Raw genomic sequence first — 16319 nt, 5'->3', positions numbered from 1 at the left:
AGGTTACACAAGCAATCCAATAATGCTTTGATCTTTCTCATGTACCTTCCTCAATCAATTCTACTAATATCGTCTTAATTCACAAAAATTCTTCTCCATCTTCTATTCATGATTTCAGACATATTAGTTTAACTAATACCGTTTATAAGGCCATTGCCAAATGCATTGTGAATCGATTGAAACCTTGCATGTCTTCCCTTGTTGATAATTTTTAGAATGCCTCTATATCTGGCCGCTCTATCCTATATAATGTTTTGATATCACATGAGATTTACCACTTCCTAAAGACAAAGAAGAGGTCCTCTCATTGTCATATGGCTATCAAGGTTGACATTGACAAGGCCTATGGCAGGCTATAATGGAACTTCCTTATTAAAATTTTGAAGAAGCTTGGCATTCCTGCCCCTCTCCTTGATCTAATATACAATTGCATCTATTCAGTTCAGTATTCAGTCCTAATTAATGGATGTTAGAATGGAAGAATTATTCCTAAGAGGGGATTGAGACAAGGAGATCCTTTATCTTCGTATTTATTTATTCTAGCTATGCAGTTTTTGTCATTGGAGATTACAAAGGCTGTGAATGCAGTGGAAATTCAAGGAATTAAAATTGGAAGAGCGGCACCAATGATATCACATCTCTTCTTTGCCGATGACATTGTGATTTTTGCAAAGTAAATGTGGCCAATTGGATTAAAGTAGAGCAAATCTTGAACACATTCTGTAATATGTCAGGGCAGGTTATTGATAAAAGGAAATTTCATATCACATTTAGAAAGAATACCCCCATGTGATCCCGAAAAAATATTGTATAGAATTCTTCACATTCCTGAAGTGCTAGAGGAAGGCAAGTATTTGGGTGCTCCAACTATAATATCAAGAAGTAAATCTGCTACATCTGGCTTTCTAAAGGACAAGATCATTAACAGACTGCAAGGGTGGCGAAGTGCGTGCTTAAATCAGTCAGGAATGTAGATTCTTGTGAAGGTTGTGATCACAATAGTGCCATCCTATGTGATGTCACATTTTCAGCTCCCAAAGAGCTTTTGTCAAAAGATGGATGTGAAGGCTGCAACCTTTATCTGGGGAGAAAAAGACGATGGAAAGAGAATCAGGTGGGTTACCTGGAACAAAATGTGTGTTGTGAAAGGGGTTGAAGGGCTTGGGTTTAGATAGCTTCATAGATTCAACTTAGCTTTGTTAGCAAAGAGTGCCTGGAGATTAACTACATAAATTGATACATTATGGGCCCAATTGATGAAGGCTATTTACTTCCCCCATTCCTCTCCTTTGGAGGCATCTAATAGGTCCAATGCGTCTTGGGGATGGAGGAGCCTTCTACAGGGATTAGAGTTAATTAAACATGACTTGATTTGGCATATAGGTAATGGAAGGGGCATAAGAATCTGGGAGGACTCATGGGTAGTTGGGTGCCCAAACTTCAAAATCCAATACGAGCGGCCAAGTAATTGTAATTTGCATTATGTAAGTGAGCTATTGGTTCAATCCCCCAAAAGTTGGAACATCAGCCTAATTAGATCCCTATTCTCTGAAGCAGAAGTTAATACAATCCTATCCATCCCTCTTCCTTGGTTCGAAGTTGAAGACAATAGCCCAGGCTTTTCACAAGGAAGGCAAGTATATAGTAAAATCAAGTTATCATAAAGCTTGGGTTTTGGCTGAGGAAGATCAACAAATCATGCAATATCAACCTGTTAGCAGAGATTTATGGAAAGGTATTTGGAGTTTAAACTCTATCCCAAAAATTAAGAATTTCTTATGGAGAGTCTAATCGAATGGTATTGCAGTTAATGATAACTTGATTAAGAGGGGTGTGAATGTAGACCTAACTTGCCTGAGATGCAATGAAAATTCAGAATCCATTCTCCATGTTTTGGTGCAATGTCAGTTTGCTCGAGCTGTTTGGTTTGCCAGCCCGTTGGGTATTCGAACTGATCTCTTAGATGTTGATTCTATTTCTAGTTGGATTAATTCTTGGTTTTAGCGGGGGGGGGGGGGGGTCTTGAAGATAGAGAACTAAGAAGAGAGCTAAATGCTCTTAAAGCAATCATCTATTGGGAACTCTTGTTGGCGTGAAATGAGTTGATCTTTAATCATAAATCTCGAACGCCAGGAGATGTGCTTTCTAGGAGTTTAGCATTGTGGAGAGAGACTCCGGACCTAAGAGATGTTCACTTATCTAACCTAAGTGGCACTATGCTTAGCCAGAATAGATGGACTCCTCCACAGATTGCCAATATTTAAATTAATTAATTGTGATGCTTCTTTCAACCAGCTAACGAAGTTTGTAGGCTTAGGATTTTGGAGTGGTAATTGGAGATGCTCATGGTGATGTACTCAAGGTTGTGGGCCAAAAAGTTAGATGTCTTTCGACGGAAGATGCATAGAGCAGATCTCTAAGATTGGGAGTCCTTGAAGCAAAAAGATGGGGAGCCATGAGTTCCATTGTGGAGTCTGATGCACTTGGGGTAATAGATCAAATTAATAAGTGGGACCCGAATTTGAGTTCTGTTAATCATGTAATCATAGAGGACATTCTCCAAATTATGCGACAGGATCCTGCTCTAGTATGTGAGATTCGTCTAACTTTACCTTAACGATGCATTCTTTTCGTGTTTGATCGGCTATGGATTCATTATATAGTTGAAATATGCGGTTTTATAGATTTTTTTAGCATTTATCTTCTTTTTAATTTTCTCAGACCAAGTTCCAGTTCTTTCATCCTAATAATACTAATTGTATCTCCATATTGCACAAGGAAAACCAGTTTTAGTGATACTTGATACTAAACTAATGTTCGTGTAATTAGATAGTGATAACGTAATAAAGGCACATTGTAGAAATCAATTTTCAATGGTACTAAACACCGATCAAAATTAATAACGATAAAGGTGCATACCAATCCATGGTAAACCCACCATAGCTACTGCCATGACTTGACTTGGGAATCTCTAGTATGGTAAGCTTGGAGTTCAAAGGGAATATGTGGCTTCCTCTCGCTCTATTCATAACTTCATCAAAGTTTTTGGCTGAAAAGCCATTGCCATGTGTTTAAAATAGACATAAGATTAGGTACATGGCTGATATGGCTATTAGGATTGAACGCAATGCCAATCCAATATTTGATGGACTGTCAACATCAGCCACCATAGCCCTTTTTTTTTTATCACTTTGGCTTTTATTCTAACGATATGTAATGGTAAATATGTGTGGACTATTTTTTTAGAGAGAAAAGGTTACCTTTCATTAAAACAACAAAGTATGTATGGAGGAGATGTACAAAACTCAAGCTAAATCAAAACCTAAAACTCAATAAAGGAAACCTCCAACCTCCAAGAACAGAGCCTAGGTTTTCTGTTATTGAGGAAGAAGATGATGAATAATGTGTTTTATTTCCAAGGGTAATTTTGATATTTTAAAAGTCTTAAATCACACATGAGGTCACCTGATATACATAACTAATAGTCCATTAAAAGTAGGTATTAGATTGTCACATTTTAAAGTTTGGGACACCAAATTATCACTCATTTCAAAGTACATGATATTGATCAGGAATTGTCCATAAATTTTAAGTGTAAAAATATGGTTTACCTTACCTTACAAATTTTTATTTTATTTTGCCAAAAAACCCACATATGATACACATATCCTCCCCTTATATTTTGTTGGATTCCCCCACCTGTCAATATTGCAAACAACGATAGATTTGTGCAGTGGGCGAATCAACAATTTGCCCTATATTTTATGAATGGTGTGGGGTGTTATTATTGGTTCAAGTTGAACCAGGCCTAAACACAACCTAATTTGGATTAACTACAATGGATGGTTGTGTAACAAGCAATGGAGCCAATGACAACTCTTCATGCCATTGGTTCCACAACCCACTAATACAGCCATATGATTCAGCTAATCCAAATGCCTTCAAGTCATGTTTAAGATCTGATTCAAATTTAACATAAACAAATCAAAAATTGATATACTTGCATCCGATTCAATTCAAATTGCTTTGCAACTAGGTATATGGAGAGGTTTGCTTGTAGAGATGCAAGTCAGTCTAGGTGAGGCTGGGTTGAGGTCAATCCTAACCCAACCCGAATTCTTAAACTCACAACCCTAACCCTAACCCAACTCAAACTTTGGGTTGGGTTAGGTTTGGCCCAACTTTTCCTTTTGCCAGGGAAACCAACTTGGTTTCCCTGTCTTTCCCTTCCTTTCCCTATATTTTCCTTCAAACCAAACATAGCATAAAGGTTTAGTTTTATTAATATTAACATTATTACGTGTACACATTTTAGAAAAAATTGCCCTTAAATTTAAAATTGTTGACATACAATATTCATACATGCATATATATATACACACACACATTACAATAAAAAATATATAAATATATACATTTATGAATGCATTCGTAAATAATTGTATAATTGTATATACATATAAGAATGAATATACATATAAATACATATTTATACATACAAATATGAAATTAAATCAGTTAGGGTTGATCATACTTTTTGTTTTCATTTTTTTTTTCGGGCTAGTTTGGGTTGGGTTCCGGCTAACCCAGCCCAGCCCAAGTTGTAGCCATATTTGCTTGGTACCGCCTAAGCCATATGCAAGAGTCAATAGTCGTCAATACAGCAAGGAGCGTAGGAGCCATCAGGACACACGAGTAAAGTAAGGACAGACAGCGAGCGGGAGAGGGACCAGCAGAGCAGGGAGATGGAGTTGGAGATGGAGGATTCGATATCGTCACCGGTGCGCAGGACAGAGAAGGCGGCGTACGAACAGTTGGAAGAGATCCGAACTTCAATGGAGGACATCGTTGCGAAAATGCTCTTCATAAAGAAGGAAGGGAGACCCAAAGCCGAACTAAGAGAGCTCGTCACTCAGATGTCTCTCCACCTGGTCAACCTCCGTCAGGTTCCAAACCACTCGACCCCTAGTTCCTCTAGCTTTTCATTTTAGATCATACCATGCATAATATCTTAGGGTTTCATTTCTCAGACCTCGATGACATCGAAGACCTCTCCCCCCGGGGCGGGTTACGCAGTTTCAGAATTTTCCAAGTGAGCTAGGGTTCATCCTGTTTAATGGTTGCGTTTGTAATTAGTACCCATTTGGAGTGTTCTCGGAGGAAGGGTATCGAAATTACGCTGGTTTTCATGCTGAAGGAGTGTGTTTCGTTGGATTTAATGGCTCAATTCTTATCGGGGACAAAAAAATTTCATCTGAATTGATATTTTCATTTGGAATCAATGGGGCGATTATGCAGGTGTATGCTGGAGCCTTTGTAGATAATTTATAATTTATAATTACAATACCAAGCCAGTGAAGATGGTGTCTCTGGGGATTTGATAAATACATCATTAAGGGGGTATTATACCGGCTTGTCTAGTTTGAACGCTCAGGTAAAATAGTCGTCACTAGAGCCATTAGTGACACGGGGACGAAAATTTGTTAGTAAGATTAAATGTTGACTCAGGTCATTCAGCAGACGTCTGAAAATTTTAGCTGATTGATTAGAGCCCAAACATCGGAAAAGCAACCTACTTGATTTATTTGCTTATTTTTTAATTGTCGGTGAAGCAAGTTATTTGGCCGAGTTTGTAACAACGAAGCAAAGCTGGCTGAGTTTGTAATAATGAAGCAAAAACTTTCAAGGTTTAAACCAACTGAAGGTTTCTAAAATTATTGCAGAGAATTTTCGTTTGAGCATCTCAAGATAGTCTGTATGACTATTCTAGATTCTTGGGTATGAGGTAGTTATTGACCATCCTAGATTTGTGAACCCGTGAAGCAAACTTCAAATCTTCAATTATTTAGGTGCTAGGAGTCTTGACAAATGGACATACATGCTGAGTGATTTCTCCTCTTCTTATATGTTCGAATTATGCTTCTCATTTCATATTCTGCTATCCTCTCAGCTGGTGATCTTTTAAACAAGCATGAGATAGAATGTAAGAAGAAGGTAAATTGTGCAGTTAGTACCACTTGCAAACCAGCCTTTCCACATGAAAAAAAGAAGGTCCACCAAATATTTGGACTGGAGGGTTTCCATGAAGCCAATGCACACAATACACATCTATACACACTTGAGCAAATTCATGCATGCATCCATGCATTACAACCAGCTTCATGCATCACATAATTCAATGGAGTTAATATCTTCTCATTTGAAGGCGAGGGACCTTGGATTCTTTGCCATCATATTAGAGAGTCTAGCTTTTGTCATCAAGATTGAACATATTGTTGAGATGGACATTGATATATTGCTAACTTCATGGCAAATTCTCTTACAACGAGTTGAGTTTGAAGACCAAAGCAGTTTGTTTCCATTCTTCTCTGATAGATTTCCAAGAATATAATCTTCTTTTTGTGTTTCCCCCTGAATGTCTTGTGCTGTAATGCATGTGTATTACTTGTTTTTTTTTGTGTCTTTTATTAATATAAGCATTTGAGAGTCCAGTCAAAGAAATGTTTTCTCAATTGAAGATATATTCTGTTCTAGATCCTTATAGAAATGCATTTTCTTTTTAAATCTTTTCCCCTCAATGTTCTTTACCTATCAAAGAACATGCTTTACCATTGCTTCAACTTATATCTACTATTTTTTGATAAATAAAATAAGATTTCATTAATAGAAGAATAATGCAGTTGCAAGCTTCCTATGGAGAGGCTCAAGCTGTGTCCTCTCCTAACACCAAGAATAAAAGCAAAAGATAGAAAACAGGTTCAGTCTACGGTTGAGCCCAAGACAATCTTTCCCCGTTTACCCCTTGTTTTGCAAGACCATCAACTATAGTGTTTGCTGATCTCCCCATCCATTGTATTTCTCACTGTCAAACTCCTTGTCAGCCAATTGAATTTTTTAGTTTCATTTTTAAAGCACCAAACTATAGAGTCCGGGTTTTGTAGCCAACCCACTACCACCTTGGAGTCCCCTTCTATTAGCAACTGTTCCACACCTATCTGCACTACTAGTTGTACTCCCTGGATATCAATTAGAAGTTCCACCCTAGTGGAGTTTCCAACTCCTTGGGGACCCGAATAAAGAAGAACCACATTCTCATACTCATTCCTTAGTACCCCTCCCACTCCTAAGGGGCCTGGATTACCTAGACTACAGTTTACTACCATCAAAATTCAGGTTCAAGAAGCTTTCTGGAGGGCTTCCCAAGTCCCAAACCATACTCACTCTAGCCTTTAAAGATGAACAATTTTGCCACTGCTAACCAATTCCTCCAAATATCATTAAATGAGAATTGGTGGAATAGGTCCAGTGATTTTAGCCACAAGATCACCCTATTTAGAATGCACTCCTTCAGCTCTTCTAGGTTTCTCTCGTTCTCTTGGAAAATTCTGGCATTTCTCTCTTCCCACACTGACCAAATTGGCGCTGCACTTGCACACCTCCATATAATTCTTCCTCTTCTATGACACCAAGGGAAGAAAGAAGGATAAAAAATCAAACTTGAATCAGTTGGCATAAGCAACCTGCACCCAAACAATGAGAAGAGCCACTCCCATAACTCTGCAGTAAATGAACAATATCTTGGTAAATGGTTACAGTCCTCACCATGTGACCTGCAAAGAATACACCAAAAAGGTGAGAGATAGAGAAAAGGTCTTATCTTTTGTAGAATATCCAAGGTGTTTATTTTCCCATAATACACTTCCCAGCAAAAAAGCCATAACCTTTGGGGGAACAGGCCTGCACCAGATTCCTTAAGAGGGAAAGGCTGGTTGTGGGTATTCATCAAAAAAAAAAAAAGGGCTGGTTGGGGTAGACTGAGCAAGGGATTTAAAAAAAAAGAAGCGCATGAAAAAGACCCATTTGGTCTGGGTGTCCAAATCTGTTTATCAGGTTCAGAGGAGTCCAGTCACACTGTATCAAGTAGGCTTAGCAAATTTGTTAGACACACAATTTTCTCTTCTCTTAAACCTCTTCGGAACCCAAAATCCCAATTTGGTGCCAATGGATTTATCATAAGGGAGAAAAATTTTGACACAAAATCCTTTTTATACCTTGAAACGGAGAATAAAGAAGGGAAAATGTCCTCTATAAACTTGTCTACATATATATTTCTTACCTAGTTCATTGTTCTCATGATTTCAAATATTTTCCTTTATAGAATTTTCATGGAGGAAAAGTTTTAGGATAAGATGTTTTCTTTATCTATTTGTTTAATTTGCACTAAGCATTCCACTGACATCTTGTCATCTGCTACATAAAACTTTGATAGTAAGTTTGGTCCAGTTGTTTAATGCATATTTAAAATCAGCACCTGATTCTTAGGTCTATCAGTAGCTTTTAGAAAGCTTCATGTTGTTTTTTCTTATTGCAGGTAAATCGTTCTATATTGCTAGAAGAGGATCGTGTTAAAGCAGAAACAGAACGTGCTAAGGCACCAGTAGATTTCACTACATTGCAGCTTCACAATTTGATGTATGAGAAAAATCATTTTGTGAAAGCCATAAAGGTGTGCAAAGATTTCAAGTCAAAGTATCCGGATATTGAACTTGTGCCTGAGGAAGAGTTTTTCAGTTCAGCCCCTCAAGATATTAAAGGATCTGTACTATCAAAAGACAGTGCACATGACCTGATGCTAAAGCGGCTTAATTTTGAGCTTTTCCAGGTAATTTGAGTTTAATTGAGTTTGGTTAAGTCTTAAACAATCAAGATCATGTCAGGATTTTCACTTTCTATTGCACATTCTAATTGGTAGGTAGAAAGTGCATGCACAGAGCCATACCTTAGTTAGGACTGTAATCAGTTTGGATTTGGATATGAACCAGCCACATTTGAATCTGATCCAGTTACTGCTGATACCTTAAATTTGAATTCAATCTGAAATATCGAATCTGGTATGGCATCTTTTGTTCTATTGTGGGGCAAATCATTAATGGTATTTGATTGTGGTATTAGATTTTGATTGTTCAATCTGACCCAGTTACTGCTGATGGGATAAAATCATTAATATGTTCTATTGGGTATTAGATTTCACAAGGTCATCCAACCTGGTATGGCATCTTTTGCTGAAGTTGTATGTGCTCTCTCTTTTTCACCTGAATATGCTTCATTGGTGCATTAACTTACTTTTTATGTGGTTTCCTTTTTTATTTTGTTTTCATTTTTGTTGTATCTCTACTGAGGTTTATCTAGCATGGAGCTTTTTTATTAGTTTTTTGTTTTATCAGTTTTAGTTTATTTCCTAGATTGTGGTCGAATATTATTTATTTCTTTTCCTCTTAACCAGCGAAAAGAACTCTGCAAACTTCATGAGAAACTGGAGCAACACAAGAAAAGCCTTATGGAGACCATTGCAAACCGAAAGAAGTTCCTTTCAAGTCTCCCTTCACACCTGAAATCTCTGAAGAAAGCATCCTTGCCTGTCCAACACCAACTGGGGGTTCTGCATACAAAGAAATTAAAACAGCATATTTTAGCAGAATTACTGCCACCTCCACTCTATGTGATTTATTCACAATTGCTGGCTCAGAAGGAGGCATTTGGGGAGAGTATTGAATTGGAAATTATAGGAAGCATGAAGGATGCTCAAGCCTTTGCCCACCAGCAAGCAATTAAGGACAATGGTAATTGAGCTATTTGAGCACAAATTATTATTATATGTTATATACTTTGTTCCGTAGTTATTTCTGATATATGTTATGCAAATACAGCAAGTCACAACATAGACAAGGTGCTGGGTGCAGAATTTATACTAACGTTGAAGTGTCTGAACTTGAGATCCATCTTGAAATGTTAGTGAAACATAGTCCTGATTTTCCACTGGATATTCTTCTAAAGGACTGTTTGATAACAGCTGAACTGAATGGATTATTTGTCTATTAGTGAATAAGCCATTAAGTAGGTTGTGAGTAACTTAATGGCTGAATGGCATGTCGGGTTAAGTACTGTATGCATAAATATTTTACTATATGGTTATTTTGTGCTCTAAAATACACTTTCAGTTAAGCCACATCAGCCATCACAAATGGCCCTTAAATTGTTATTGACAGTAGTTAGGACAGACCTTTGAATTTTTTTGGGAATATATTAATATTTTCAGAAACTAAGTGAGCAGATATTAGATTCTGTTCTGTTCTTTCAACAAATCTTGAATTGATTGAAAGGGCTTGTCAATAACCAGCCTGTTGGATTCGACAATTATATCCATCTTTGAGAGGTCTTTTGTTACTATTTTCTAATAATCCATGGATATGTTAAAATTATTTGTTTTTTGGTTGTCAACCTGACTGTGTTTACTTGTAAGCTCTAATTTAAGCTATTATTAGAGAATGACCACCCCGTACTAAGTGTGGGGCCTGTATTCTGATGACTTTTGTTTGACAACCATTATTTATGATGTAAGTTCAATTTTTTATTTGTCGTATATTTAAACAATAACCTACTTTATGGATTCTACATCATTTGAGGGTGGAGGTAACTACCATTTGAATCTCATACCTTTTTGAGGGTGGAGGTAAATACCATTTGAAGCTCATACCTTTTCTTTTGAGAGTGGATAGACACATGTCTGAAAAATAATGCTTTTATTTGAGAGTGGAAATAATCACCCTTTTGATACAATTTCTTGAAAGAACATGGTGCCACTTGTCTGAAAGAGAAGGCTTGTAGTCTGGGCCCTTTGTTCTAGGTAAGATATGGACATTGATTAAATGTGCTATCAATGGTTCAGGTGTTTCTACAAATACAGAAATGAATAAGTTGGAGGATGATGTGCCTGACGAGGAAGAGGATGGCCAAAGAAGGAGAAAACGGCCAAAGAAGGTTACTGGAAAAGAGAACCTTGACCAATCAGGAATCTATCAATCTCATCCTCTTAAAATCATCCTTCATATACATGATGATGAGGTTTCAAATCCCAAGCCTACAAAACTGGTTACTCTGAGGTTTGGATACTTATTGAAGTTGAATGTTGTATGTGTTGGAATTGATGGCTCTCAAGAAGGACCTCAGAACAACATCTTATGCAACTTGTTTCCTGATGATACTGGTACTGAGCTTCCCCATCAGGTATGGATGTTTGTGAATATGTTAGGTACTTTATGCATCTGTTTGCTCACATTTTCATTCTTTCTTTTAGTAACAATTTTTGAATGATAATGCAGTCAGCTAAGCTCTTTGTTGGTGATGCTGCTGGATTTGACGAAAGGAGAACCTTACGTCCATATAAGTGGGCCCAACATTTGGCAGGAATTGATTTTCTACCTGAGGTGTCTCCTTTGCTTACGGGCTGTGAAACTCAAAGCAGTGAAATGGGCAAAAGTTCTGCGGTTATTTCTGGCCTTGCTCTTTATCGTCAGCAGAATCGGGTACAAACAGTTGTGCAAAGAATCCGCTTGCGGAAAAAGGCTCAGATGGCTCTTGCGTGAGTCACTGTTCTGTATATTTGGAGTTTTGGGCAGTTTATAGTATGCTTTAGTGATCTTTGTCATCCATAAAAATATTGTATTACTAAGTGTTGGACAAGGACGCTTAAATATTATCTCCTGTTAGGTTCTGTTATTACAATTTTCATCATGAAATACATGGTTTGGATTAGGAACTTTGCATGTTCCATGCCCTTCACTGGTTTGTTTTGCTTGAAAAATAGTTCTATTTTATCATGTTAATGTTTCTATCCTGCAAGTGGTGTGGTATGTCCCAAAATGAAGATTTCAAATCTTTCTTTGGCTTACAGGGAGCAGCTTGATTCCTTAATGAAGCTTAAATGGCCTGCATTGATTTGTGAACATGTTCCATGGGCCTCGCATACCCCTTTGTGCAATTTGCAGAGTTGGTCATCTATAGGACCCTCATCTAATCAGGTTTCATCTTTGTCTGGCAATGCCATGGGACAAATTCCTGACCCTTTAGACCTTGATGTGGATGGGAGATCTGGTGTGTCAAGGGAAGAGATAGAGAGTGCTAGGGAAGATGGGGAACTTCCATCTGTTGCTCAGGTTTCAACTCCCATAAATGATGCTAATCTCCTTGATTCTAAACCCCTCCCAGCAAAATCATCTGATCTTGAACATTCTAGAGACCTGGCTTTAATTTCAAAGAGCTCAGTTGCTCCTATCAACAAGTTAAAATCTCAAAGTTTCAAGAAACATGATGAGGATTTAGATATTCTACTGGATACTGAGAGTGATATGGAAGAAGTTGCATTAACTGAGCTAGAGAATGAAAATGCCACAAGTATTGGATGCTCTAAGGTGATTGACAAGTCATGGGAGGACTATGGGTCCATGGAGTTTTGCTTGGTTCTGAGTAGGAAAATGGATAAGAGTCAGCGAAATGTGAAGTTGGAAGCAAAGGTAGCTAATTTTCACTTTGTTTTTTCCTCGTTCTTTTGTTGATTTTGCTGCTTGGCCATTGGCTTTAACTTCTACATGACAGGTGAAGATCAGCATGGAATATCCTCTCAGGCCTCCGGTTTTCACTGTCAAGTTGTATACCATCATGCCAGGAGAAAGTCATGAGAGGAATGCTTCTGAATGGTATAATGAACTCCGTGCCATAGAAGCAGAGGTAAGATAGAAAAGTTCTGAATTTTTTATCTCTATAATCACTCACAGTAACAAATCAATCCATGATTTAAATCAAGTTTTTATTCATGAAAATGATCTTTTTTATCATAAAGGATCAGCTCTTCCATGATTCCATCTTACCATGGTAATAGTTTGATCTAAATTGTCATTTGGATCAAATCTTGTTTCAGCATCCCACTCTATCATGGATTCAAGTCTTCTTGGTAATGAATTGGAATTGTTTCCACTACTCAGTAACTCAGTATTGACTTTTGTGGCTTCTATTGTCCTTTTAGAGCCTTGAACTTGTAACAGAGCTCAATCTTCATTGATGTGACAAACCATGGGCATGTTATTTTCACTTTTCTGCAGTGCACTTAACTAGATATGTTTATTATGAGAAAACACTCGTTGACTGTAGTGATTGCAATTAGCATTCCAGGTTAGTAGTCTTTCTTTTGTTAGGCCAATTGAAGGAGAATTACAACTTCCATTAAACACCACTTTCTTATTCTATTCCCCTTGCCAGTTGCTAGTCATGCATCTCAATGTTTTCAGTAATCTTGTCCTGATAGAATAAAATTCTTCTGATATTTTCAAGGAGGATCAAAATCATTAGGCTCATTTAGTAGAATAACAACAAAAGTACTTAGTACTTGTAGCAGAACTTGAATGCCAATTTCTGTTTCTAGATTTTGCAACGAAAAGGTTTAAGTTGTTGATGTAATATATGCATGCAATAATTGGGTCGTGGATCTGTGGAAATTTGAATTTCCATGGGAATTACCCGATTTAAATTTCACGTGGTTCAACCTTATTTCATAATTATAATTACGAAAGTGTGCAATCTCTCTTCTTCTTTTCATTAACATCTATCTGGAATTTTCTTTTGATTCCATTCCAGGAAAGTTTTATTAATGCTATTAATAGTTAATACCAGGAAATGCTTTCTTGGATAACAGATCCAATAGTCAGAAAAAAAGCCTATCTGCAAGTGCTGGCCATGCCCTCTAAAGAGTACAATCAGCAAATATTGATTTCCCCAAAGCTGCCCCTGGCCCTGGCGCCCATTCTGATTCCTGTTTCCCTACTCTAGGCAAACTCAGCCAACCAATTAGTTGGTCTTGGGATCCATCTGAATGAGGTGTTTGGTTGACCAGCCAAGGTCTTTGCCTTCCTCAGCTAAAATCTAAGGTCTCAAGGACCTTCTTCAGCTGCTTGCCTAATAACTACCTGACAATCTTCTTAAGCCTGCAAGTTACTAGAGGCATAAGGTCAAAGCACCAATTGAGTTCTCCATGGCATTCGAGAAGGAATGGCTTACCTGATGATATTCCGAAGGAACTGTCATACTATATCCCGATGACTTGTCTAACATTTGATGTTGGTTGTTTTGGTTAAGCATTTTTCTCTTTGCTACCTGAAGCATCATTCTGGAATGGCACAAAGATGCAATCAAAAGTAGAGGTGCTCACGGTTCGGTTAACCATGGGGCTTTTTTTTTGACTGAACCAGTACCACCGGTTTTTGGAAAACCAAAAATCAAAACCGAACTGAAACCAGTTGGTTAACCAATTGGATGGTTCAGTTCTTTGGTTTTTCGTTTTTTAATATGTGCTATAAATAAATATATAATTATATAATATAAATACTAGAAATATATGTAATATATTATATTGTAAATAATATATAATATGTTATATATATATATATATATACATACATACCAGTAGGTTTTGGTTAACTGCCGTTTTTTCATATTGGTTAACTGAAACCAAACTGGCAAACTGGTACGTACCTTCAGTTTTTCCAAACACTGAACCAAAACCTAATTGATCAGTTCAGTTGGCTGGATTTTTCGGTTTGGTTTCATTGGTTCAGCTTGGTTTTTCGGTTTTTGATGATCACCCCTAATCAAAAGCACATAGATGCTTAATAAGGTTGAGAAAAGCAGTAGGATGGCAAAAGAGAATGAAAGTGCTTATTCAAAAATTACTCTGTGATCGTTCTAATAAGCTTTTGGAAAGTTTTGTGACATGGATAGCCAAAGAGAAAATATGAAATGTTTCTTGTTTTTTAGCCCCTTTGATAGCATAACAAATCTCTTTTTTACGTTTCTTATGAACTATGGTGAAAAAGAAGCTACTTTCTTCCTTTTCCTCTTTGTTTTACAGTTTTACTTGGTAATAAAAAATTAGAAATAACTTCACTTTGGAAAAGAAAATCTTTTGCCCTCACATTCGTTTTACCCCATTAGAAAGCAGTTTTGTGAGTTTTTATTTTTTATTTTTTTTTTTGTGTGTTCTATTTTAAGTGGTCTAGTTGTTTGAGGTTGTGGGTGGCGGTTAATGGGGTGAGGAGTTTTCCCCCCTTCTCTCAGGTGACTTCTGGTCACCTTTCATATAGTTTCTCTCTTTTAATAAATTTTATTTTTATCTTAAAAAAAAAGAAAAGAAAAGAAAAGCAGTTTTGTGCCATCTGCTGTTGCGTCTAGGTGGCTGGAGATTTAGCATTATCTGAACGGTCACAATTACATCTTTTTTTCATTGAAGAGCTGGAAAAACTTATGTTATATGATTTTTTTAACTTCATCTATTCTTTAATATATATATATATATATATATATATTCTTTTTTTGGTGAAGATCAATGCCTTGAACTCTTGAACTTGTACATGGACTCACGTATTTTTTGTGCCTGTCAGATCAATCTTCATGTCGTAAAGATTCTGCCAGTGGATTACGAGAATTACATCTTAGCTCACCAAGTATGCTGTCTTGCAATGCTATTCGACTTCTACATGGATGAGGCGTCCCCATTTTCTGAAATGAGAAAGAGTACTTCTGTGGTAGATGTTGGTTTGTGCACCCCAACTACTGGAAGAATACTTGCAAGATCTTTCAGGGGAAGAGATCGGAGGAAGATGATCTCTTGGAAGGATATGGAGTGCACACCCGGATATCCTTGCTAGAACTTTTGGTCTAGGAGTGCAATGGTGACAACAATCATGCTGGTTGTGTTCCAAAATAATTGCCAGAAGTGGGATTTATTTTATGGCTTTCTAGTGAACAGCGATTTTCTCATTTCGAATCTTCTATTTTAAATAATTTTGGGTCAGCAAATCGTCTCATATCTCCTTTGTGGAAATAACATCATTGCTGGTAGTTAGACCAGTATCAGGGTTATGCATGGCAACATAATCAGCTTTTAACTGATCTAAGGTTTGAATCCATTGTAAATCTAAATTCGATCACCTCATCACCCCTATCAAATTCAATCCAATTTAAGACGATCCAAGTTTTACTGCTTTTAATTGATCATATATTCCAATTTCAATATGTTTTTATTGATCATATATTCATATCCGTATCCAATTTGATGAACCTGGATCTCCTAACCACTTTTTTGCTACCCTTCCGACTAACCCAGTCCTATCGTCGTAGTTTAGTTCACCCAACTTCAGGGAACAGTCTACCTGTGTTCGATCGCTCCTGCTTGCAAGTTGCAACTCTCTCTCTCTCTCTCTCCACAGTTGATAGTTGACGGGTCCCCCCCGAATGCAAAATTCCTCCTCTTACACCATCTTTCCTTGCCCTCATTTATCTCTGCATTCCCTGCTGGATTTGTCAACATTGTGATTTGTGATTGCCTCCTTCCGTCACCCTTGTATTCTCTGCCTTCGAATGCTGAACTCGTAGAGCCCAAGAACCTCCATAAATAGTCTGTGCTTGGCAATGTTCTTAAGTCTCAACACTGG

The 16319-nt window shown here is 37.3% G+C and overlaps 1 protein-coding gene across 1 annotated transcript; it reads left to right on the top strand.

The window, feature by feature from the left end:
* The first annotated feature begins 4530 nt into the window (after positions 1 to 4530).
* THO5 (THO complex, subunit 5) lies at positions 4531 to 15782 on the top strand. The gene is made up of 8 exons (XM_010271342.3): positions 4531 to 4946; positions 8372 to 8662; positions 9284 to 9620; positions 10727 to 11064; positions 11160 to 11419; positions 11732 to 12350; positions 12433 to 12564; positions 15267 to 15782. The coding sequence occupies exons 1-8, from the start codon at positions 4746 to 4748 to the stop codon at positions 15531 to 15533; spliced, it is 2445 nt and encodes an 814-aa protein (XP_010269644.2). The 5' UTR covers positions 4531 to 4745; the 3' UTR covers positions 15534 to 15782.
* Positions 15783 to 16319: the final 537 nt, after the last annotated feature.

Source organism: Nelumbo nucifera, chromosome 5, assembly GCF_055504915.1.
Source record: "Nelumbo nucifera cultivar China Antique chromosome 5, China Antique-T2T, whole genome shotgun sequence".
NCBI lineage: Eukaryota > Viridiplantae > Streptophyta > Magnoliopsida > Proteales > Nelumbonaceae > Nelumbo > Nelumbo nucifera.
The sequence above is the reverse complement of the archived record's forward strand: the minus strand, read 5'-3'. Positions and strand labels throughout refer to the sequence as shown.